This window comes from Vicugna pacos, chromosome 30, assembly GCF_048564905.1.
Source record: "Vicugna pacos chromosome 30, VicPac4, whole genome shotgun sequence".
NCBI classification, from domain to species: Eukaryota; Metazoa; Chordata; class Mammalia; order Artiodactyla; family Camelidae; genus Vicugna; species Vicugna pacos.
In genome coordinates, this window is record NC_133016.1 from 18,387,993 (window position 1) to 18,413,543 (window position 25,551).

The following is a 25,551-nucleotide window of genomic DNA, read 5'->3' on the forward strand; positions in this document are numbered from 1 at the left end:
CTGGACTCTGGTCCCAGGTGTGAAATCTTTGGTCAGCAGCGAGAGTCCCTTCCCAGACCCCCACCTTCCCGTAGGGACACCCCACTCACCATCTGTGGACTAATGCAGATGATTCCAACACAGGAGGGCACAGTTTTTTGCTGCCTGTTATCTCAGCCCCCCAAGTGATATTTAGCTTTCATCTCAGGTAGTTTACAGAGGTGGACTTACATGTAATAATAACAACAACAATAATAATAAACTTTTGGCTTCATAATCTTTACACACAATGATCCATACTCACAATCGTTATTTTCCACAGCATCCCTGAACTGGAAATACAGCTATTAAAATGATTAAAATCAAGGCCTCTGCCAAGTGAGGGTTTGTCACCATATCCCAGTCCGAATGTTTCAAACCCATCACTTGTTTGGTCCTCATTAAACCTGTGTAGTGCTGCGAGTCATGTAAACAGTTAAAAAGAAGCATTGCTCTTTCCCGGGGAGGTCAAGGGCTGACCCCACCACCGTAGGGTAGTGGTGTCCTCAGGCAGGAGAGATAATGGGGACAGCTGGCTTCTGACTCTCGTCTTTTGCCATCACTCTTGCCTTTGGTTCAAGAAAGACCATTTGCACTGCAAATCAGGGCCGGGAGTTAGAACCGCCTTGGGGTTACTCCAGGGCTAGTTACCTAATAAACAAATTCCCTCGAATGGAAAACCCCTCAGGGTGCCTGGACTCTCAGACATTCCTGTGGGAGTCCTCCTTGGTCTCCTGCTCTCGTTACTAAGGCAGCTGGTGGGAGCCCTGGCCTCTGGGGCGGGTCTGGGCAGAGGCCAAGATTTGCAGGTGGGGCTGAGGTCTGTTTGATGGAAGACAGGACTGAGCTGGCCCTGAGAGTAGGCAGTTCTGAGCTTGCTTCTGATTGGTCAGCCCAGCCCAGGCCCCTCCCCTGGAAGAGTCAGCGCCTGGGACTCTTCCGGGAATTCAGGCCGTGAATATTGATGGCCGATCTGTTCCTCCCGATGGTTTGTACAAAAGAAATGTCTCCCTCAGGCTGGACGGAAGCAGGTGAGAGAGTAAGAGATGGGGAGACACTGAGGCGATTGATTTTGGCTGGCGGTCCCCACAGAGGGGTGTGACGAGACAAGGGAAAACAAAAATCACACGAAGCAGCTGGGAGGCTTTCCCCAGCAGGCAGCCGGAGGTGTTCCCAGTGAGCGCGCCCTGCTCGGACCCGCCCTGGGCGTCCAGGCCGGACCCCTGCTTTGCCATTGCAGGCAGAGTGGGCGGCGGAGGCTGGCGCGGTCGGGACAGCTGGTGGGCCGCGCGATGGTCGCCCCGCAGCCAGGCCGGGTGTTCCTAAGTCTAATGTCCACCTCACAGAGCCTCATCCCATAACCTAGCAGGACCTCCCCCTCCCTCTATGAGGTCAATAGACTTTCTTTCCAGAAGAGAAGAGCCAAGGAGATGGCCTGTTTCTCACTTGCACAGCAGGGACTCTGGCTTAAGCCCCAGAGAGCAGACAGGCTGGGCCCACTCCGAGGCAGGTGGGGAGGCCCTGCTAGGAGGCCGTTTACCCCAGGGGACTGAGCCTTCCCCTTCCAGTACTGCATGATTAAGCCAGAGGAGAGACAAGAAATGCTGCCCCGTGGCTCCTGCTACCACGGGGCCAGCTTAGCCCTCTGACTACTGGGCCTGGGAAATGTGGCGATACTGTTTTTAGAAGGAGAAATGGTCAACCTGGGCTTCACTACCAAGGAGCGATGCGCTACAAGGTTTCAGATTAGTAACCAGGCCAACTGAGGAGGCAGCATCTGTAGTACTGAAGGTTCCCAGTACGGAAGGAAGGACAGTCAAGCTCTGGGGCCCCACGTTTGCTGGGGTTTCTGATCTGAATGTTCTTCCTCCAACCTCCCCACCCGTTCATATTCTCTCCTGCTCTGATCTCTTCTCCTGGGACGGATTTCAGAATCTCTGTCCCGGAAAAGCACTTTTCCCAGAGGGCCCTTCCCCACCTCTCCCTGTGGAAATCCCCCCTTTGCTCTCAGCCCAGTTCAACCTCCTTCATCAACTGGTCATGGATCTTCCACCTGGTTTGCATGCATCTCTCTTCCTTTGAAGAGAGGTTCTTTTAGGGGAGGCAAAACTTCACCTCTACACATCTTAGGTTTTCAACTGGGACTCAGACAGAAAGATTAACAAGAGAAAACAGTTTATTAATATGAAGTGCACATCACTGGGGAGATCCCAAAATGAAGAGTAACTCAAAATCATGGCTTAGACTCTGGCTTATGTAGCATCTTCAACAAAGGACAACAGATCTGTAGAGAAATGTCAGGACAAAGGAAAGCAGGTTCAGGCTTCCAAGGGCGGTAAGTGGCAGGAAGGTAAATGAATGGGGGGAAATAGAGTGAGGTTTGTCAGAAGGTTCCTCTGGTGCCTTCTCTGGGCTGGTAAGAGTCTGCCTCTAGTAAAAGGAAAATTTCGATCCTCCCTTTAGGCAGAAAAGAGGACAGGTAGGGAGAGCTTTCTTGCACTTGCTGCTTAATTGCCTTCAGTTCAATATAACTTTTACGCCCACGTGGCTTATTTTGAGGTGGCACCTTCAGCTACCTTTCATTCCACTGCAGGCTCATGCTGGTCCTGCCCATCTCACCCAAGCTGGTCTGACCTCTGTCCCTTTCTCCTGGTTCTAACTCTCAGTCTAGCTGGTGAAGGATCTCATGCTAGTGCAATGTGCTGTTCTTTCCAGGTAACGTGGTTGCATACAGGAATGAGAGGACTGGGATTCGAGAGATGTTGCCACTGGCATAGACTGAAAAAGGAGGGTCAATCAGGGGTCTTCTCTATGGTGCTTGGTCCAGCCCATTTGGGGAACATCTGCTACTCTCACAAGAGGTCTAGCCTTCACCATTTTTTTTTTTAAATCTGACTAGGTCTCAGGGTTTTAAGGGGTGAAATGTTGTTTCTGCAATTCTCCATACATGCAGATCTTTGTCATTATGAGTTATCCTAATGAGATCCCTTCCTTTTGACCTAATTTTGCAAGCTCCCTGATGGTGAGGAGGCTTGCCACCTGCCTCCCCCATTAAATCAGTGGCCATTCGTGGCATAGCACCTTCTGCTTTCTGATTCAGATTGAAATTTCCTCTACACGCACGCATGAGGCAGACTCATCTCATTGTCAAGTCTAAAAAATAGATCACAACTCAGAGCGAAAGGATCCAAATGTAAAATGCAGTGTCTGGCACCACTGGTGATAAAATAAATTACCTGTAACCTGGTAAGCAGGTCATCTTGATCCTCCACTCTGTTCTGGTGACTTCAGTGATTGATTTTGCTAAATTCAGATGAAGCAGAGGGACATTCAGGTTCAGAGCTTCGAGTGAAATGAAAGTGGTTGGGCCAAGAGATGAGATAATAAAACCCTTTGCCAGGGCAGGTGAAGAGAAGATCTCTGATTCTTGGTTTCCCCAGGGCTTCTGTTTTGTCCCTCCTGAGACTCGATTCCCCCTCTGGCCTTCAGATTTCCAGAGACACTATTGTATCTGTTTAATAGACATGGTTTTTTTGTTTAGGGCAGTTTAAGTGGGTTTGCAAACAATCTTTAAGACAAGAGGCCAACACTTAGATGATTTGACTTGAAAGAGACCTGCCCCACACAGACTGCATGGGGCCTGGAGTTCTGCTATGAGGGGCACTGCTTTAGTTTGAGTCACCGAAATGCAATATTATTGTTAAAGGCTTAAGGCCCTAACCAGCTCTTGGCATTCTAGAGCTGTGTTGTTCAACAGAAGTATAATGAGGGGAACCTATATAATTTAAAACTTTTGTATTGGCCAGTGACATTAAAACAAGTAAAAAGAGATAGCTGAAGTTAATTTTAACAGTTTATTTAATATAATTTCAAAAATGTTACAATTTTAATATATAATCAATATAAATAATTATGAGTGAGATATTCTACATTCTTTGGGGCGGGTACTAAGTCTTTGAAATCTGGTGTGTATTTGACAGCACATCACGATTGGGACCAGCCACATTTCAAGGGCTGCGTCACCCCATGTGGCCAGTGGCTACTGAACTGAGCAGTGGCTGGAAATCTGGGGTAATAGGACTTGCAGAGGGGAGCTTCTCTAGCCATTGACTGACCTCTGTGCTGCTCAGGTCAGCTCAACCTTGGCAGAGTCGTGGAGGAGATGAAGGTTTTTATACTTGCCTCATTTGTCCACCCAAACCATAAAAATCTTCTGGGCGGGCCCTTTTTCTCCGTATTCATCCTCCATGGGGTCTAGCGCAGTGCTCCATGATGTGGATGGTCACTTGCCCACATCTCCTTCAGCTGTGAGTCTGCCCATCACCCGGTGGCTGTAGGTCTGGCTGCTAAGTGGCTCACAGCTGCTCCTCGGAGAACAGCTTTTGGTGAATGGGTTCTGCTCCCCCACCCCACCCCTATAGCCTTCAACCAATAATTGGCTGACATGGAGGCACAAAAGGCTCATCTTTTCCTCAACGTGGGACCAATTCCATGGTGCAATCTGTGCTCCAGAGCTTTCTGTAGGGTCAAGCTGAAGCTGGTCTCTGGCCCAGACCATGTACTTGCTGAGCATTCTTCCTCAGCCCTAACCTGCGTGCGTTCCATACTCCCCCTCCTCTTTGAGCATCAGTCACTTGCTCAGGATTCCCCATCTCAGGATTCCTGAGAACCAAGCCAAGGCAGTAATGACCAAACTCTGATGGCCATTGGAACCCCCACCACCATATTCTGATGCAACTCAGCATGGCTCACAGTGTCCTTGTTTCTGCCAAGGAATTTCTCAGTCACTTAAACCTCCGTCTTGGTACTGAGCCCATGAATTAAAGTGGAGAAGATGTAAGCCTTGTGTTGGTGCACTTGTTAGCAGCTCTGGGAGACAGAGGGCAGAACGATTGTTGAACAGGAGGTTTTGCTTTTAGACACAAACTTGCCATTCACACATTTGCTCTTTCCCACAGCAGAGCCTGTTTGCGACAAGCCTGCCAACTAAGCCTGTCGGAAGGAGCTGGGTGGAGTAGGTGCTCCGAGGGCCGATCCGATCCCACGGTAAGGACCCTGAGGCTGGTGTCGTTCTAATGCTGAGATGCTCCTCCTGGTTCCTGAGTGGAACGGAGACAGTCACTGCTCACAAAATGAAATGAGCCAGATTGCCGCTGAGCCGCCCAGCCAGACCCCTGGGCCAGGGAGACTGGGGCTGCGGGTTCAGTCCTCTGGTGGGTTAGGCTCTGTTTCCTGACTGTGGGTTGTACTCAGAACCCTGCCACATTGTCATTCCCATGGGAATTAGGCACTGGGCGCTGAAAGGTGTCAAGGCATAAGCATGCTAACACACCTGTTAGTCAAGAACGTGCAGAGCAAGAAAGAGACATTAGTGAAGACAAAGTAACTTGAACTCTGAGATCTTGAATGTCAAAATCTGGAAGGGTTTTATGTGGTCTTAGTGAAGTTCTTAGTGTAAAAAAGCAAAATCGAAGTCTTAAGGGTCAACATGGTCCTACACGCAGGCAAGAACACAGCTCTGTACTCACACCACAGGCCCGCCAGGAGGTTCTGACACAAAGACCCCCCACTGGTTTGATACCAAAACTTCTCAACAGGATTGCTTACCCCAGAGTTGGATTAGTGGGACTAGGGGCGGGGACACCGATGGTGGGCTTGGGACATTTAGGACATTGAAAGGAATAGCCACGGGCTGCTTAGATACAACCCAGCTCAGGCAACACTGTTACTGACCCGGGCCCTTGGACTCTCCAATCAATAGAAACTGATGAGGCCAGATGAGAATTTCAAGCAAGGCTTCTTTATTGGAGCTCATGCTGCAGCACAAGGGAATGAAAGCAAGAAGCAGGTGCCCTTGCTCGCTCCTGGAGAGATGCTGCTTGGGTCCTTAAATGGGGGTAACAACGGGGGTTGATATGTAGGTTGGACAGGAGGCACAGCTTAGGCGGTCTGCCCACCCTCTTGGTGGTGCTGTGTGCAGGGATCATGCCCAGCACCCTGCTTTTGCTCCTGGCATCTCAGAAATGGCAGTTTGCTCGTGGCCTTTTTGTATCCCATTGCTCATAACTGCAGCTTGTACACGCGTGCCGTTAGTTTTAGTCACTTGTAGTTTCTTTGCCCAGGTGCAAGCACTCTGGTAGAGGCTTCCAAGTCCCAGCCTATCTCGGTACCTCCAGCTTCTCTCAGCTCTGATTACTGGAGCTTTACTTGCAGCTTCCTGCCCTGGGACCAGTTTCAATTCTTGTAGGAAGGGGGGAGGGGCTAAGTAAGAAGGGTTGAGAAAACCCAAGTGTATTGCCAGTAGTAGCAAGTGTTCTCTGCCCGGGTCCTGAACACTCTTCACGTTAAATCCCGCTGTTGACACCTGTGGGCGTTGTCTGCCAAGATCCCTTGGCCCTCATCCTTCCGCGCGTGCCACTCCAACTTCCCTCTGCAGCGCCTGTGTCCCTTTGCCTGTGGCCTTTCTCCTGCCATTGGAGCCTGTTCTGCTGCTGTGCAGGAGGCAGGCTAGAGGTGCTGGGGAAGTAACAGCCCAGGAGCCTGGTCAGCCGCCAAGGACAGGCAGGGTAGGAAAGCCCTAAGCTGGATGTTCCGCTCTGCTTGATGGAGCTCCCCACTGGGATAAAGCTGCTTTGCCCACAATGGTGACAAGCATCCTTTACTGGCTTCCTCCTCTTCTTTATCACGTCCCCATCAACATGTCAGTGTCTCCTAAGGTCATTCCTCCCACCTCTAAGTTACTTGCACTTGATTCTCTGTTTTAGGGTTTTCTCCTGAAGGAAACTAAGCCAGTGCCCCATCCGACTTTCCTTACTGTACAGATTGGACACCAAGTTAGGCAGAAGCTGTCTGACCAAGGACCAGCCTTGGTCAGAAGATTTTGAGTTGGTTCCAAGAAATGGTTTGAAATCTACAAATATGAACACCAGGCCTGACCTAGGTGATGCTGGAATGACTTCCCTGATTACCATTCGGGGTAGGTTCTCCCATCTCCTCCCCTCTAACTGCAACCCCTAAAAACGCAGGCCATCATGGGTGCAGGCAGAAGCCAGCCAGCCTCGGATGACTCAACTGCAGTCAAAGACAGGACCAGATAATACGTAAATAAATGAGGTAATAAGTACATGAACAAACAAATCTGTTCCAATAAAACTTTATTTGGCCCATCTCGATCAAGTGTAATAACGTTTAATAGATTTTTTTAAAACATGAGTAGTCATAGCAATTCCTCTGTGATAACAATTATATATGAACTTCTGGTCAAGATCAGGAGCTTGTTCCTTTACCAAAAAAGTAAAACCGCCCTCTGAGGACAAATGGCTCATGAGAAGCGGTGTACATTTCCTTTTCTTTAAAAAAAAAAAAACCCAAACAAAACCCAAACACTTCATATTTACATATTTGCCATTTAAAAACTGGTGAGTATGATTAATTGTCTTTAAATAATAAGTTTCTAACATGTTGCAGGTTTCACTGTACAAATCCTAGTTAGCTGATTAGATTTAAGGTGCTGTTGAGGTGAGGGTGAACACAGCCTAGGATAAACACAAGGGAATCCTCTGTTTACAGACTGGCTGGACCTCCTGTGGGCATCTTCGGGGAGAGCCAGTGGTGGGGATGGCAGGGCATTTCCAAGGGACTGGTCTCTATGCTTCTGCAGGGGGCCTGCTGTGCCCACACATGATGGCCCCAGGCTGTGTGTGCTAGCATGGCTCTGGGTTTGCCTGCTCCAAACTCATCCAGGCCGCAGCTATGAGGGACATGGTGGTCTCGAGTCCTTTCTTTTGTCGTGGGGTCCCCATGCTGGTGCCTGACCCCTCAGGGCCCTCGCTGTTGGCACCCCACCTTTCATACCCTCCCACTTTTCTGGATTCCTTGTCCCCAAAACCCCTTGCTCTCCAGTGCATTTCTTCAGGGCCTGCTCTATGCCAAGGTTAAGTGGATGATCAGAATCAGGGGCAGTATTGATGAAGCCGGATGGGTCATGGGTGAATCTCCCCTAATGCATCTGCTCTGTGGCAGGCACCTCATTGCTGTCCTCCAAGTAAGCAATTCGTGCTGAGAACATTAGTTCTTAACGGTAGGCTTGGAGAGAGGGTGTGTGTATAGGGGGCGGGCAGGCAGGCTGGAGGGGTTCTTGGAATTGCTGTCTTCAAACTCACCCATGTCTGAAGTTCCCTCGGGAACCAGAGCTGTGTCTTTGTATCTGCGTGTGTGTCAGGAAAGTGCATAGGAAGTTCTGGAGAAGGTGGGTGCCCAGGCCTGGGAGAACGAGTAATTTTACCCACAGACCCCAAACCCAGATTTCAGACCACACAGGAGTGAGGCAAATCCTACGGGGGAGAGGCAGATGGGAATATTTAAATACTTGAGGCGCCAGAAGAAAAATATGCTTGGTGAAGAAGCGAAAGAAACTGGCTCAGTTTCTAATTTCAGAATTCAAGGGACACTGCTCTGAATAAAAAGCACAGGGAGTGGGTCAGATGGTAACAGACAGGGAAGAAACCTCTTGGACCAAGTTTTCTGACCACAAAGCCAGAGTGACCCCAGTAGAGGAAGACATTGTATTGTGGACAGACACCGACCTGGGGGCCAGGAGACTGGGAGTCAAGGCTTGCCCAGACACCGACTAGGCCCTGATCTTATAAGCAAGTCACTTTGCCTCTGCGCCTCACTGTCCTTCCTCAACGGCCAGTTGAGCCTAACTGGGCCAGACGGTTTCAACACCATGCCTGCAAGATTCCTCTGCCCACAGCCACCCAGGTGGGGCCTGCAGACTGCTGTTTAAGACATGTTTCTTCCCTGTGCACCACTATTTAGAAAAACGCAAGGGCCTCTTCTTTGCTGGGAAAAGGATCAACCCCCAAACTAGGCTCCTGTTCAAACCTGCTCCCAGAGGTTAAAGGCTAGTTATTAAGGCAGTTTAAGAAATGGACATTCCTCTTGCTCCTCGGATCCTTCTTATGTTCTGCTAACCCCGAGGCAGCAGAGAGGGGCGGATGGGGTAGTGGAGGTGCCAAGGAGGCAGCCCCCTCCTGCCAGGCCCGGCTTTCCCGGCATGATCTCCAGGATGGCCTGGAGCGCCCCCTCGGCCCTCACCACCTTTCTTTGGAGAAGGCTTCAGTCTGCACGAGATCGCCAGGGTGCTCAGAGATGCACGCGCCGTTGAGGTCGCCCAGTTTGTTGTCTGGCAGGTCCTCGGGCTTGGTGCAGAGCTTCAGGGCGCGGGAGATGAACACGTCGAGGTCGAACTGGGGGCTGGCGCCCCCGTCGATAGGGGCGGAGCGGCCGGGTGGGGAGGCCGCCCGGCAGCGCTCGGGGCCGTCGAGGGGCGGGCTGGCGCGCTCGGGGCCGCCCTGCGTGCTCTTGACCCACTGCGCGATCTCCAGGAAGAGGCTGGCCGGCTCATCGTCGTGCGCCCCGGCGTCTGGCGCCACCGCGGCCACCGCGGCCACCGCGGCGGTGGGGGGCGCCCCGGCCGCCTGCTTCCAGTGGGACAGGTCCAGGATGAGCTTGGGCTCCGAGTAGTGGTGCGGCTTGTTGTCGCGCCACAGCAGCTTGTCCAGGTAGGACGGCGACCCCACCTTGTAGTCGCAGGAGCGCCCGTAGTCGGCCTCGAAGGCGCGCTCCATGGACGAGTGCGACTGCTCCAGGAAGCGCTCCGAGCTGCTCTGCGAGTCCTTGCGCGGGTCCACCTGCACGTCCTCCGCCAGCGGCGCCGAGCCCGCGCGCGGGTCGCGCTGCACCTCGCTCGCATCCTGGCACCGGTCGGGCCGCCACTCCAGGTCCGAAGACAGGCTCACGGGGTACCTGTAAGGGTAAGGCAGGATGGCGATTGGATCCCCCAGCCGGAATGGCTTTTAAGAGGAAGCCAACTTCCCTAATCCCTGTCTGCCACCCACTGGCCGGATTTCCATTCCTTCCCGGTCCCTCCAGCACCTCTCCGCCACCTCCCGTGGTGGGAGGGTGATGGGTCAAAGCAATGGTGAGCCGCCAGGGCTCAGGTACAGGGGCTCACTGTTTGCCGTAACTCTGGTTGGCTTTTGTATTCATTCGACATCCTACAGATACTTCTTGAGCGCCTCCTGTGTGCCAGGTGCTGTTCTGGGCATTACCAGACACAGCAGTGAACAAAATCCCTGTCCTCATGGAACTTTCTAGTGGGTCCACCTATGCATTGCTCCTCAAACTCTGAGGTGCACACAAATGACCTGGGGACCTTGTTGAAATGCAAGTTTTGATCTAGTAGATCTGAGGTGGGGTCTGAGGTCATGTAGTTCTCACGGGCTGCCAGGTGAAGCAGTAGCTGCTGGTCCTTGGCCCACACTTTGAATAGCAGGGCCCTAAAGAGTGCTCCCCAGTCCTGGCTCAGATTAGAACCATCTGTGGAAGGAAGAATTTCTAATGACATTCCATGCCTGCTCCACACCCCGAATCCTGACTCAATAGGTCTAGGGTGGAGGCCTGCATTGGCGTGGTTTTCACACCTCCTCAGGTATTTCTAAGGTGCAGCCAAGGCTGAGAACTCTTGCCCTAGTGGATCTGGCTGGGGTCCCCGACAGAGGCAGAGCAGGGCCTATGGAAAGATGACGCCCTCAGCAGAGGCAGATCCTTGGACTTCTGCCCTCTGTCGACTGTCCTGCAGCCTTGAAGAGCGAAGTCAGCTAGCCAAGAGCACATGAAGGGCAGGTGGGCAGGCGGGCAGGCCATTAGCTTGGGCTGAGCCCTCCCTCCCCGTGCCAGGTGTTCTGTGCGGAACCGTGGGGGTCAGGGAGCAGGCAAGAACAGAGGAAGCCTCAGGCAACAGGCAGCTGCTCTGGGAACAGGAGGTTCAGTGTTCACCCAGGAAAAGTCAAGGACAGGCAGGTTAGGCTGCGTGAGGGGGCAGGCGGCCAGCTGCAGTCCATGCCTTGTGGTTTTCAAGGCATGGGGAAGGCGTGGCACTGCCCGCCCTCCCCGTGATGCCATTAGGGTGGGAGTCACTCCTGGAGGTGAACACTGCCTCCTCCCATGAGGGTCCCCAAAACTGCAGTGATTTCTATGAGGAAGACCGTCGCCTTTGGCTATTACACGCCAAGGGCCAAATGTAAGTTGTCTGCTGTCTTCAGAGCAACCCTGTGGAGCGAATGTTCTCACCCACCTCACAGGTGAGGACACTAGCGTTCAGTGGTGAGCAGTTTGCTCAAAGCAGAGCCAGTAGGAAGGGGTTTGTCTCTGCCGTTGTCATCCGCTTTCCTCATGCAGGTGTGATGGGAGAGGTCGGGGGCAGAGCAGCACCAGGTTTAGATGTGGTCAGCGTTGATGGGCAGGGGCCAAGGGAACCCTGCTGTTTTCCTGCTATCAACCCCATGCCACAGCCACAAGAAGCAGAGGACAAACCTCACTGGGGGGAGGGGAGGCTACAGGGACCACAGTCAAGTGCAAGCCTAGAAGAGGGGACAGCAGGAGAGAGAGTCTTCATGTCTTCATTCATCTCTATTTGCTGGCCGCTCCTGATAACAACAGTCAACAACAACAAACCGACAAACCTGTCCCAAAATAGCAACGTTGCTCTGGCCCTCCCTCGGAGCCTCCTCAATCTGAAACCCATCATCTGTCAAATGACTGAAAAGGACAAACTGCTCATCTGTCACTTACGTAACTAGCTGTCACATTCTCCCAACAGCAGGGCTCCCGCTTAGGCCCCCTCGGAGTCCGAGCTGCTAAACCCTCAACTTCTATTTCTAAACAAGCAGCTCTCAGTGCTCCCTCCAAGGATTAGCAGATGGTGATGCCCAAATGTTTAGCTGCCTGATCTAGGAACATCAGAACGGGAAGGGACTGGAGAGAGCATTGTATGTGTACGCGGCGATGGTTGAAAATGTATCTTCTCCCCAGCTCTGATTCACTGGGTAGTGCCTTCCAGGCACACTGTGTAGAGAAGGGTTCTGAGGCCCAGCTGAGCAGGAAAGAGTGATTGCTCAGCAGTCTGACATGGATGCAGACTGGGGAGGGCCCCACGTGGGCCAGGTGTTAGCTATGTGACACGGTGCCAATCTCTAACCTCTCTGAGCTGTGGCTTCCTCGTGTGTCAGTGGGTATAATAATCATGGTGCCTCCTTTCCTGGCAGCTCAGGAGGGGCAGATGATGTGAAGGGCATGAAGGTGCTGCGTGGTGGTAAATTTCTCATTGTTTTCTTGTCTTGCGAGGCTGCGTTTTGCTCTCCTGGGGCAAATCCCTGGCCTGCTAGAAGTGAGCTCCTGCATGCTCACTGAATGTCTGCTGAACGTTGTATTGTGTGTGCAGCATACCGGGGTCGGGGGGTGGCTGTGTTGCACAAAGGAAGATCCCTGACCACACATGCAGGACATGGCTGGTCATCTACCAGGCGTGTCTGGGGACAGGAGAGAGGGCAGGAGCTAGGTTGGGGAAAGTGCCCCACGGGTTACAGAACTTGGGGGACAGAAGGAAAGGTCATGGAGGATCAGAGGCAGACAGAAATGGGCATGTGGGCTGGAGCCCCTGGAAGCGCACCTGTCCCAGTTGGAGAGCTGGCTCTGGTTGGCGGCCATCAACAGGATGTCATCAATCTCATCCTCGATGCGGAAGGGGTGCTGCGAGGTGGGCTCGTCCTCGGGGCAAGAGTAGGGGCTCATGTAGGGGTGCTGCAGCCCCATCTCGGCAGTCAGGCGGTCCATGGGGTTAAAGGTGAGGATCTTCTCCAGAAAGTCGATGGCTGTGGGGAGCAGAGCAGGACGGGGGTGGGGGTCATTCAGTGCCACTGTCAAGCTTAGAACGAGACTCCTCGGCGTGGTGACGCCCCCTCGTGTCTGTACTTTCCCATTTGTAAAAAAGGCTTTTAGCCATTTCCTTTCTCATGATCCTCCCCACAATCCAGAGACGAGTTCACAGGAGATGCTGCTTTTTGACTCCGCAAGTGAATTGATAGAGGTCCAGAGGGGGGCAGTGACTCGCTCACGGTCACTGCTGATTACAGGAGGTCCAGGGCTAGAACTCTGCCTTAGGCTGGATTTCTCCAGAGACGGGGAGCAGGGTGGTGGCAGTTTAGGTGGCAGGGACCCCTGGCAGAGAATGGGGAAGAAGCCAGTTGAGGATGTGCTGACATGCAGTTCCTTCTGAGGGCACCTGGGGCTCCTCCTGGGTCCTTTGAGACCCAGTGGGGGACACACCTCTGAAGTAGGGAAACTCCCACTTGTCATGGGCTGAATGCTGCTGAGTGGGCGCTCCTATCAGAACACAGCAGTAAAACACCATTGAGAAGGGTCACATGGGGGTGGGTGCGTGGCACAGGGCCGGACAGTCTGGGGCTCCTAAATCCAGAGCCCTTTCCACCATATACTGTCCCTGGAGATTTGACAAATAAAGGCCATCTTCAAAACATTTATCCACCCTGATGTTCCAGGCAGTAACCCTTCAGTGGCTAGATCAAGGGGCGGCCCTGGCAGCTGACCCTGGGCATGGGGACGGGCACTTAGAAGCCTTGAGCCTTGACTGTGTGCCGACCAGCATGAAAGCAGATCAAGGTGTCAGCAGCCGGGAGGCATAATGGGTGTGCACTGGCGGGACGCCAGCTCTGCGCAGGAGCTGGTGCCCTTCCTCCTGAGCGGGGTGGGGACGCCCGCCTGCCCTATGAGCTGGGCCCTGGGTTATCTCAGGGCAAGGCTAGCCTGGAGGTTTGCATTACCTGTCAGCGCTGGAGGCTCCAAGGAAATCATAACTTGGCTAATCATGTTATAGCCCACGTGGAAAGGGAGGAAAGGCACTGAGCTCAAGGTCCGGGTGGCTGTCCCCTCCGAGGGGCTTCGGGCTGGGCCTCAGCCCACACCATGACCCAGCACTCACACCCTCTCTGAACCCCTCCGCAGAAAAATTCATCAATGATTCAGGAAATTGATGGATTCTGAAGGTCACTGGCCTCCCAGGAGGACATGGTTCTGCGCCATCATTCTAGACTGAAAGATCAGTTAAGCTGCAGGAACTCTGATCACTCCCCAGTGCTCTGGTCCTCTAGCAGGTGCCCAGACACTTCTGGGGAACCCGGAATATTAGAAGATCCTTCCTTATAGCACACCTAAATCTGCCCCTTGAACTCCCTCCTGTGAGCCTAGCTCTGCCCTCTGGGGTCCCCCCAACATCAGTGTGCTGTCTCCTCCCCATGACTGTTCCTCTTATGTTTCAAGGCAGCAGTCATGTCCCATGCGAGCCCTCTCTCCTCCTGGCACACAACTGGCTTGCATCTCCCAGCCTCCCCTGTAGTTAGCAGCTGCCGTGTGACTGCGGCCAATGGAAAGGGGGTGGAAGCAATGTGTCTACCCCACTTCTAGTCCAGACCCATAAAAGCCTCCTGCAAGAGTGTCTGCTCTCTCTTCCCCTGGCTTCAGCTGGAAGTTGGTACCTGGGGGGACCTTGAAAGCTGTGATTGAAGATGGCAGGTGGCTTGAGTCTCAGGCATAACCCAGGCTCCCCGACTCTGCCTGGACCTGAGGTGAGTAGTGAACACACTGCTGGCTGGTAAGCCACAGAGATTTCAGGTTTATCTGTGACAGCACTAGCTTCACCTTAACTCGTAATTCCTTTTCTAAGTTCAACCTCCCCACATTTCGGCGCTTCTAACATAATAAGGCTTCTGGACCATCTTATCATCTTCCTGCAGCCCCAGTGGGTTCCCAGTGGGGCTTCTCAGAGCTCCAGGGGTTCTGGAAGGATTCCCAGGGGAGTCTTTGGAGACTGAGAGGCAGGTGGGCAGGCCCCTGAGCACCTCGCCCCTGCTGTGGTCAGAGCAGTCCTTTTTTTGTTTTGTGTATTAGGTTTCCTCATCACATCTGTCACTTGTGATATAATGACTTCTTGTTATAAATGGAGCTCTGAATTGAATGTCCTGGGGGTGGTCTTGGCCCTGCTCCCTCATCCTGCACCTATGGTGTGATGGCCGCTGAGGGACACAGTCCACCCAGGCTGCGTCCTTCGAGCCTCTGAGGGTGAAAACCAGAGAGGCCCCCCGCAGGCCTGGAATGTCCAGCAAAGGGATAAACCGGGGATAACCAGCTGGCTCTTCTGGGCAGGTGCGTTTGATGCCCTTTCTCCCCCCAAAATTTCCTTTCAGCGATACCTCATTACCCTAAGGCCAGAGATGGCCTGGGGCCACTTTTCAAGCCCAGAGGCAGATGAGAGACTTTGGTTGTAGCTGGCACATTAGAGAGTGAAGCAAGCCCAGCTTTCATGAACATCTTTTTGGCTATAGGACCAAGTCCACATGCATCAGCAGGGCAGTCAAAGCCTGCGGCCTCTTGGCGCTTCTCACCTCTCTGTGGCTTCACTTCCTACAACCGCTTAGTGACTCGTCCCACTGACCTGAGCCCTCTCCACTCCTCCAGGCCGGCTCTCTGTCCCTGTCAGTGCTTGATGGCCCTCTTCCCCTCCCCAAAGACCCAGAGTTCTCGCTGGCCCCTTAGGACGTGTTCCTTAGGCTGCATACTCATCTTTGACGGGTCCTCCCTGTCTTCTCAGCAAGACTGTCTCTTATGTCTCTGAATTTCCATCCTTGGCACAGCTCCCCAGTAATTAATAAATGTTGGCTGATGCTGGTGGTGACAGTGCGAACTTTACTGTCTATCAGGCACCAATTCTGATTTCTCCGAGACAGGCCCGCCACGCTCAGGGCCAAGTCACCAAGGGGCTGCTGTGTGTGTGGCTGTTTGGGGTAAGCGGACATACGTGACATCCCTGATCTGGAATTCCTGAGAATTCGGAGCCTCTTCTCACCTGGTGGAATTTCTAGAGGCCTAGGAATCAAAGTAAACGTGGATGGGCTAAGCCTTAATTTGTGGGGAATCAAATTGCCCCCCCCTTTAATGATGGAGAAACTGAGACAGTTTGTTGATTGAATAGGGATCGTGGCCAAAGACACTGCTGGTCCAAGTTCTTGGCTTCTTGATGGGAAGGAGTGGGGCAGAGATGGCTAGTTTGTACCCCATGTCTGTTCTCCTCTTTTGACAGTAGTGGACATGGTGTAGAATGAGTAACCACTTCACATCCTCACTGCAGTGAGGTGGGGCCTGTGACTAAGGTCTGGCCAACAGGACGCAGATGGAGGTGAAGTGTGCAAATTCCAGCTCGTGACATTAAAGGCAATAAGACCCGCCCTTCTTCCCCACCTCCCTCCAAGTGGTAAGGACAACACCCTAAGGTGGCAGAAATACGAGAAAGCAGGGGCTTGGGCCCCTGGATGACACTGTAGAACAGGTCTACCACATTGGTGCTGGACTGTCTGCATTCGGATTGTTACACGAGAGAGAAATAAACTTCTTAACTCCTTTTTCCTTAAGTAAGAACTTAATGTTATTTAAGCTACTGAGAATCTGGATTTCTTTGAAAATTGGCCAAACCTATATCCTACCTGATAGAGGAGTTTCCCAAGGAAGCCTCCAGCACGTATGAGCTGGTGATGACGTTAACACCTCAGATGATGGAGCGACTATCCTATGTCAAAGGCTTTCCAAATTCTATTTTACTTGCTTGCCACCATGACCCTATGTGACATATATTATTTATACCCATTTTACAGTTAATGAAACTGAGATGCAGAGAAGTTAAGAAACTTGCCCAACACCAAACAGCTAGTCATTGGTGGAACTGGGAAGTGAGCCTGGGTCTGGCTTTGAAGCTGATGAAACCGTATCACACCTTCCAAGGGAAAAAAGTAAAGGGGGTGAAGGAGGAGAGGGAGGGAGGCAAGTGAGAAGGAAGGACAAGGAAGCAAAGTCTAGGGTAGAGTGTGGAGGACCATCAGTGACTGCCTTGAAGTTGGCCTGGAAATCGTGAGGGCAAATGTCTGCTGCCAGGGGGGTCCCCAGCTTCTGTGTCTAGGACTCTGCTTGGTCCTTTCAGAAGAGACTGGCTGCCCTGGCCCCTAGAGTGCAGCACGCAGCCACCAGATGCCAGCCCAGCTGTCAGGCTCCTGTACCTTCACTGTTCACTTCAGGGAGCAGCTTGCGCAGTGGCCTCTTCACCTCCCAGGTGCTGCTGACGAAGGAGGGCATCACCTTGAGCAGTTCGTCCTTGTCTTCCTCCCGGATCACGGGGATGGTCTCCAGGATGAGCTGCATCTGCTCCAGCTCATGAGCCCCTGGGGAGACAAACACCAGAGGGTGAAGCATGCTGCCCACATGGCTGGGGTGTGTGGAAGTGCCAGCACAGCTCCAGGAGCCTGTGCAGGGCGACCCAGAACGGGTGGAGTGGCGCAGGGCTGGGAGCCAGGGGACCTGGGTTCTTGTTGCAACTAACTTGCTCTGTGACCGCGGGCAAGTCGCATGCCATCTCTGGGGCTTGGCTTTGTCGATTGTAGAAAGAAGGGGTGGTTTCTGGGGGCTCGTCCGTTCCCCTGGTGATCTGTGCCTCTGCAAGGAACCAGACTCACACAGGCTGGGTCAGCCAGCGCTAACGTGATAGGGACAGCCTGGCCCGAGGCTTTCCAAATGCCCCTTCCCACGTGCCTCTGTGTGTGTCCTCTACCAGGCTGGGAAGGAAGCGATTTTAAGGCTAGGGGTGAGTCTTACCTTTTCAGTTCCCAGTAGGAGAAAAAAGGAATCAGAAATAACAAGTTTGGGATGTGCTGCGAGCACACTGCCACTGTGCTACCTTGGGCAGAGGGAGGAAGACAGGCTGTGCCAGGTCTGTGGGACAGGATGGAGACAAGCATTCACTCACTCATTCATTCATTCATTCATTCACTGTCATTCAACAAATAATTATGGGGCAGCGCCGTCTCCTTGCCAGGCATCATGCTGGATGCTGGGCATGGATACCACCCTCATTCAGTCTTTCTGCATCTCAGAAACCGAACTCCTCTTGTATACCCTGGTCACCCCTGAGGCTGTATCAGAGCTTTGACATTGCTGGGATGGGTCTAAATCCTTGCTGTCACCTCTGACCTCCTAACTGCTCTTCCTCCCATTCCCTCCACTTTCCCTTTTTGCATAAGTAGCCTTGCCCTTTACCTCTACCAGGTTAAATCCAACCAAGCCCCATCTTCCTTAAGAAGTCCCCCTGACTCATCCAGCTGCACAGTGCTCTTACCACCAATTCCCATGGGATTCCAGTCTTCCAGGAGCCAGTGGCTAAGGGTGGGTCTCTCCCTTGCCCTCCCTCAATGCCCCGTGCAGCACTAAGCGTGTGTAAACGCTATGAATGCTGACCCGGAAAGTGCCTGCAGCATCAGGGTCCGCTCTGAACGAGTCCCTGGGCCTCTCTCTGCAGTCGGCTCATGGAGGGTCCATTCAGGGACTCTGGGAGCCCCCTGTGGGGTCCTCTCTCCAGATGAGCACCCCAGACTGACCTCTCACAGTGGTGGGAAGAGCAGAGGAAGGGGCTGAAAATGGAGGGTGGCTGTTTTCAGGGGTCAATCTCAAGGTGTTTGAATACAAGTGATTACTTAATTTTGAAAGTTTAGTGCTCACAAGGCTATTTTTAGCCTCTCCAGTATTTTGCCTGAAATGATAATGAAGTGCCTCCAAGTAGTGCCGTAAAAACCACAGAGCTAAGGTCAAAGAGAAAGACGAGCATGTTTTTACTGGGCAACACCAGAGGGGAAGAAAGGTGGCAAGGGGAGCAGCTTACCAGCAAAGAGCATGCGCCCCGTGAGCATCTCGGCCAGGATGCAGCCGGCGGCCCACATGTCGATGGCCTTGGTGTAGTTGTTAGGGGAGAGAAGCAGGCGCGGTGAGCGGTACCACTTTGTTACCAACCCTTCCGATAGGTGACCCTGGAAGACAAAATCCTGGGTTCCAGCGATCAGCCTTTTGCAGACACCCTCCCTCCCCTTGTCTCTCCTCATTTCCCTTCACAGAGAGACAGGACCTCTCCCGCTCTCCATCCTCTCTCATTGATCATCTGGTCAGAGCGGCTCAGGCTGGTTCGTGGGGCTCACAGGCTTTGGTGGGAGAATCTTATGAGGCCCCGGAGTTCTCCTCTGTAGAAAGGAATCCAGGGTGCCAGCGTTTTAGGAGGAATGCTCTTCCACCCCATCTTGATGTAACGATGCCTAACACTCTGCCCTCATCTAGGAGGAAGATGGACAAATAGGAGCCAGGCTCGAGTTCTTTATCACATCAACAGAGCAATGATGAGACCCTGGAACTTCATTTATTCAGTGCTGAATCTCAGAAATAGTTGTAAAATTGAAATCAAGCGTTTCTTTGGTGCAGATGATTAAATAAATGCTGCTCTAATGCCAGACATCAAGCCCCGGCTGAGAATGGAGGAGGCCGGCTTCATACCGGGTGCAGGCGAAAGGCTTTCAGAAGCAGCTCTGAATGGCGAGTGGACGCAGCTTTGGTTGTGTCCTGAACGCACACTCAGGCCTCCTTCCTCAGGCCTAGAGGGTCCTGGGAGTTCTACAGAGTGTCTTTTGGGGAACAGATGTTCTAGCTGGTTTCAGCCACTGCTCAATGTGTGGCCCGGGGTGAAATCCCTCACTGTGGGATACAGTGATGATGCAGGCGTTTTAGCACAGAGAGGAAAACAGAGCCAGGCAACTTGGAAATTGTTCTCTACGTAATGCAGAAAGCCGGCCAAAGAGCGAAACCTGGGAAATGTCTGTCTGGATTGTCTGGGACAATCTCTCGAAAGTGAAAAAAGAGACCTATCTGGTGGCCAAGGTCAGACAGTTGGCAGCAGGGGGCGGAATCCAATGCATGGTTCTAGGGGTAGTCTTATTATTTGCTGTTGTAATTTCCAGTTGAGCATCTAATTTTCCCCTTTGCTGATGTAAAAAAGTGTCACGGACACAGGTTAAAACATGAAAAGTTGGGAAGCCCAAGTACCCAGGAGCTTTTGGTCAGTTCATCCGAAATCTCTTTATTCGTTGAGCAAAGATGTCTTGTGTTTAAAACCTTCTGAGAGCCCTGAGTTACACTGGTTCGCTGTGACGCATATTTCTCAGAGCCGGGCCTCAAACTAGTGGAAGGAAGAAAAAAAAGACTAAAAGTGCACCCTGTCTCTGGCTTCAATGTTTCAAAATGAGCTCCTTGCAGCTTGTTAAATGTGCATCCTTTCTCTCTCCTTTGGGCCCCTGCACGTGCACCTTCCACGGATGGATGTCCTCACACCCACAGTGTGGCGAACTCACACTCAGGCCTGCTTCCTCTCAGAAGCTTCCCGACTCCCTGGGATGACGCTGGATGCCCCTCCTGGGAGCTCCAGGGTCCCTGTTTTGTTGCTATTTCTTTGCTTCTCTGCAGTCCCTCACCCCCGGGACAACTGATCGCCCCTCAAGGGCAGTGACTGTACCTTCTTTCACAGCTGTTTCTGCATTGCCTAGCCCCAAGTCTGCCTCCTAGGAAGTGTCCAATAAACACTGTTGGATGGATGGATGGATGGATGGATAAGGAACGTCTCACAGGGTCTGAGCCTCCTTCAAAATGGGGTACCTTCTGGAGGAACCACTGATCCTCTTCTTTGCCAGAACTGCTTTATGGAGAGTTCCAATTCCCACTTTCAGTGGTGGCTGAGGGGTTTACAAAAGTTGGCAGCTTTTGCCTTATGCCTTGTGTTGTTCCAAAAAGGATTGGCAAGTGTAAGTAATTTTTTTTAAAGTCAGATTTATTGAAGCACAATTTATACACAGTAAAACTTGCTCTTTTAGTGTACAGTTCCGTGAGTTTGGACAAAAGTGTAGAATCATGTAACCACCACCACAATCAAGGTCTACAGTAATTCCATCATCTCACACGTCCCCTCATGCCCCCTCCTGGTCCCCAGCCCCCATCCCCAGCCCCCTAGAAACTATTGTTTCCCATCCCTCTAGTTTTGCCTTGCACAGAACATCATATAAATGGAATCAGTGTGTGGCCTTTTGAGTCTAAATTCCTCCACTCAGTGTAGTGCATCTAGACTCATCCATGTTGTTGTAAGGACACTAGTTTGTTAGGCATTTAAGTTTGATTCTAAAAATGAAAGAGACAAGCCAGACTGTAGAAGCTCACATCTGGGTGGGTGGGTGGGTTATAAGTAAAGAATGGTCCGATTTTGTTTTCTAGTCAGAGGCTGAGACTGTCAGAGGAGGACTAGAGCAGAGCACCCGGAGGAGAGGTGACAGAGTAAACAGGCGAGTTTACTCTGATGTGCAGATGAGAAGTCTTTCATGGAATGGAATTCCCTGTAATTAACACCTGCCTATGTGCAGAGCCTGAGGCTGAAGAGAAGTGGGTGATGGTGGGGTCGGGGGGCTTCCTTCTGAAACACCTGCCTTGAAAGTGAAAGAAAGATGTTGGCATGGGCACGGCTGCCCCTGGGCCAGAATGATGGGCCAGGCCAGGATAACAGCTAAGAAAGTTCACCCCCAGCTCTTCTTAACCTTTGAATGAAAACCAAGAACCTGCTGGATTTTTGTCAGTGACTAGCTGCTTCCCTCTGGTTCCCTGTCCCTCCAGTCAGGGGATTTCCTGATGGGTTTCAGAAGCCACGGGCAGAGAATTTGGGAAGGTGTTGTGTCTTCGGCCACGCTCTGGAGCAGGAGGAGCCTGGGGAATGGGGGATGGGAACGGAGGGGAGGCTCCATCCTGGGTCTGTGGGGCAGACACGGGGTGGGGTGGGGGTCTTGCCCTGGGTGTCTGAGCGGGAGAGGCGTTGGGGCTCACAACACCATACTGGTGATCTGAATTCAAGAGAGGAGTTTCAGTTGAGTGGATAGGAAGAAAGTCAGAATTTTCTAGAATTAAAAAAAAAACCTTTAAAGAATACCCAGGAGTGGGGACTCAATTTTTTCAGAAGGGCCCATAAATCAGGAAGTATGCTGGCTCAGCAGAAACCCTGCACTGGTTTTTCTGCCCGAGCCTGCAGCGTGAGGGTAGTTTTAGCTTCACCTGGGTGCAGAGGACGCTGTCCTCAGGGATCAGACCTGCTCTCCCTAGGGGCTTGGCCATCAGCGGGCTGACCGCTGGGCGGGACAGTGGGCACGGGCAGGGTGCACTGTCCTGTGGGCATCACACATCACTGTGCTGCGGAGACAGGAAGCGGACACTCCCTCCCCAGTTCTCCGTGGCCACCTCTCCACTTGCAAGAGGCAAGACCAGAATCACCCTTTCCTAGAGTCCCTTTCCTCCTGCCACCCTGTCCCTTGGTGTTCCTGGTGAGAAGCCGACCTGGAGGCAACAAGGCACAGTGGACATGGTTTCCTGTCTAGACCCTGCCATGGGAGCCTTTGGGCTGCTTCAGCTATCACTCCAACCAGCCCGTTCCGCTGGCCTTTTAGGGTCACGTCCAGCCAGTGGGAGGCTTTGACTCTGAAAGCCTCAAAGGTGTTTGGAAATAGTCTGGTAGCAGCTGCCCTGGGAGGAGGGTAATTAGGGGCCCCCACAGATCCAGAGGGAAGGTATCATTAAAGCTCTGAGTATTTTGCAGAAGGTTCAGGCCAGGAAACCACATTCAGTCCCAGCTGACTGCCAGGGAATTCAGAACAGCGTCAGTCAAACTCACCCCAGAAAGGTGGGTGCCCACCCGCTGCTCTGGGTGGGCCTTTGCTCTGTTCCGCTTGCCCTCTGGGCCTCCGCTAGCCCAAGCCCATCTCTTAGGTCTGGGAGTCGGAAGGCTGGGGGAGAAGGCTTGGTCCCATAAACCTCTGACTTCACCCTTTAATGAGAATGTGTCTATTGGGCCCTCACAGAGATAGGGCAGATTTAAATGAGGACAAGAGTCTTCAAGAATAAAAGTGGAGTCAGCTGTAGCTCTGTGCGTGCGGTGGGGGTGGGAGCGATGACAGGGCGGGAAGGGTTGTTCCTCGGCTCACACTGAACGGCTGTTTAGGGCCACCCCCGCTTCCAGGTCAGGACAGAGGGGGGCCGGGGGGCTCTGAAGTGTCCCCTTCCCAACCAGAAGTTTCTGACGTGTGTCCTGGGAGGCCAGCATGTGTCATCCCTGCGTGGCAGAAATGCAGACGATTAAGATCACCCCTGTCTTTAAAGAGCGTGTCATGTGGTTACAGAGGTGAAATGTTCAATATGAGAAGATGATCAGAAGGACCGGGAAATTATCTCAGCCAGCACTTGTGTAGGGCGTGCTCTGTGCTGGGCACTGTTAGCATTTCAGCGGATTTCATGCAGCAGTCCCTCCATCGGCCCCTTGATGCAGGCTCTCTGCAGAGCAAGGACACAAGTTGCCCAAGGTCCCGTGACTGGGAGGTGGTCCAGGGTGTCTGGCTTCAGAGCCCACCCATACTCTAACCTGGGCACTGCTGGACCTCCACTACCCTGCAGACTAGAGTCAGTGGTAAGCCTCAAGGGAGAGGCATGCTCAGAGCACAGAGAGGGTGGTATTTGTCCTGAGGGCGGTCAGCACAGGTGTCATGGAGATGAGGTTCGAGTTGGTCATCATGGATGGGGACATCTTGGATAGTTGTGCTGGGGGACATTTGAGGTGGTGATGGAGACAGTGGGAGTAAAGGTGGAGACAGGGAGACCTAGAATGTGCTCAGAGGACAGACCATCTGGACATGTGGACAAATGGGATGTGGGGTGGGGGCGCTGAGAATGACCTTTGTTCTGAAGGTCGGGGTCCCCAAGGACCCCCCTGCAGGGGAGGTGATCGTGAGATGTGTAGGTTGGCCAAAGCTACAGACCTGCAGTCCTCTGATCGCCATCTCGGATGAGCCCCCCAGGGAACCCTCAGGCCCCTCCGTTTGAGAACTGGCAGGAAGGACACAGGGAACTGTGGAGGGTTGCAGAGCGGGGATGAGGGGCTGGTGGGTAGGACAGGCAGGCCTGTGCCTGGGGTGGGGCCCCTGCGGATTCTGATTAGTGGGAGAGATGTTGGTGGGGCCCTTGGAGCAACTGCAGTCTCTGCACTCCCGTCCCTGGATGCCTGGAGAGGCTTGTAAGCTGGGCTGGCAGCAAAGATGCTGCTCTCTGGGTAGCAGGGGGTTAACAGGCTCCGAAGGCCTGGGGAAGGTCCCCAGGCGTCACACTTCCTTGGAAGCAGGTAGGAATGCACACATGTACTCCTTGTACTCCTGTCTGATCTAGAAGAAACTGGGTCAAGGGAAAAAGAAATCAGGCTATGGACAAGTAAAAAGTTTCCACGTTAAGAGGTCAGCGGGGGCTGTTGCACGGATGCTGATTCTTGTGGAGGGTGCAGGTTACCAGCGGATCTCCCGGGGGGCGTGCTGGGGAAATCAAAAGCATGTCACACGAGGAATGGGAAAGACTGGGCACTTTGGGCCTGGAGAGCATTGCGGGGACCACGAGAGCTGCCTTTGGACACGGGCAAGGCTGGCCTATGGACGAGGGGTTAAGCTTGTTCTCTGAGGACAGATGTGAGCCAAAGTGCGAGGCAGAAGTGCAGGCAATATGATAATAACAGCTCACATTTACTGAGATCCTCAAACTGCTCTAATGCTTCATATGGATTAAGTCATTGCATCCTTGCAACAACCCCATCAGGTAGGGACTCTCATTACAGTCATTTGATGGGATGCATCTGAGGCACAGAGAGGGTAAGCAACCTATCCATAGTCACACAGGCTTGGTCACACAGGTTGTAAGCAGCACAGCTGGGATTCAACCCCAGGTTGTGCGAATGTAGCACCTTTGATCTGAATATGCAGCTCTACTGCCTTTCATATTTAAGACAGCACTCTAAAGCCACTGCGCTGTCCAAAGGGGCTGGGCTCCTAGACAGGCAGAGGCAGGCAAGCACAGAACGGACAAGCTCATGGGAAGATGTGCCAACACCACCCTCCAGGGCACAGCTCCGCAGAATTTGGTGTGTGCTCTTGGGGACCTGGGCTGAATACATGCAGATTCCACTTCATCAGGCAAACAAGGTGATGCCGATGCTGCAGGTCAGGGAACCGCCCTCGGACCAGCAAGGCCCTGGGGGATCGTTAACATCCTGTCCTGCCCGAGGGATTTATGACTTGCCTTGCTCATAGGCCAGACAGATTTCTCTAACTGAACAGCAGACTGACCTGTAATAGGGGTTAATTCTTTGTGTTACAGACACTCATCAAAAGATCATTTAGAAAAACACCACCCTCCCAGAGGCGCGGTTTAAGCAGAAGTACAGGGCCTCCCTCTCCCTCGTCTCTTTCCTCTGGAGGTATAATTCTTATTTGTGCCAATATCCATGTCAGGCATGTTAGAAGGCTTTTGGAAAAGAAAGAACACCACAGCAGAATAGCCTTTCTCATCGCTGACTTCAAACTCATTCTGTTAAACTCATTTCCATGAAAATATGCAGCAGGGAATCTCTCAGGCTGAGGGAAGGAACACACAGTCTTAAAAGCCCAGTGTGCAGCACAGGCATTGGCGAGCTACCTGGGCATTCTGTTTATGCAGCTAAAATACACATAGTGATGAAACAGTATGGTTACATCAGTGGCACTGAGTTTTCATTAACTTCTAAGATGTCTTAAATGCTGATCTGCTGCCTGCCTTTCTCAGGGCTGCCCCTACCCCACTCCATGCTCTAGCGGGCGGGGAATGGGGGGGATCCTGTCCAGTGAAATTCATCTCTTCCCTGGTTTCCATGGAAATCAACCA

At 52.5% G+C, this 25,551-nt stretch overlaps 1 protein-coding gene and 1 long non-coding RNA gene across 8 annotated transcripts in view; one reads left to right on the forward strand and one right to left on the reverse strand.

Moving 5' to 3' along the window:
- The first annotated feature begins 924 nt into the window (after nt 1-924).
- The window catches only part of LOC107033656 (uncharacterized), a 38,110-nt gene continuing 13,483 nt past the window's right edge, over nt 925-25,551 (forward strand). For 3 of the 5 annotated variants that reach the window (XR_012065729.1, XR_012065731.1, XR_012065730.1), the window contains exons 1-2: nt 925-1,049; nt 4,977-5,064. This is a non-coding gene — a long non-coding RNA (uncharacterized lncRNA). Of the gene's footprint in view, nt 1,050-4,976; nt 5,065-6,782; nt 7,036-25,551 lie in introns of those variants that run through there. The other 2 variants (XR_012065733.1, XR_012065732.1) reach the window with 2 other exon arrangements.
- The window catches only part of MAPK4 (mitogen-activated protein kinase 4), a 150,085-nt gene continuing 131,680 nt past the window's right edge, over nt 7,147-25,551 (reverse strand). For all 3 annotated transcript variants that reach the window (XM_031692445.2, XM_015240552.3, XM_031692444.2), the window contains exons 3-6: nt 18,635-18,779; nt 16,983-17,144; nt 12,533-12,734; nt 7,147-9,828 (exon numbers count right to left, since the gene is read on the reverse strand). In XM_031692445.2, coding sequence (XP_031548305.2) covers nt 9,114-9,828; nt 12,533-12,734; nt 16,983-17,144; nt 18,635-18,779 — 1,224 coding nt within the window. In that variant the 3' untranslated portion in view covers nt 7,147-9,113. The remainder of the gene's footprint in view (nt 9,829-12,532; nt 12,735-16,982; nt 17,145-18,634; nt 18,780-25,551) is intronic.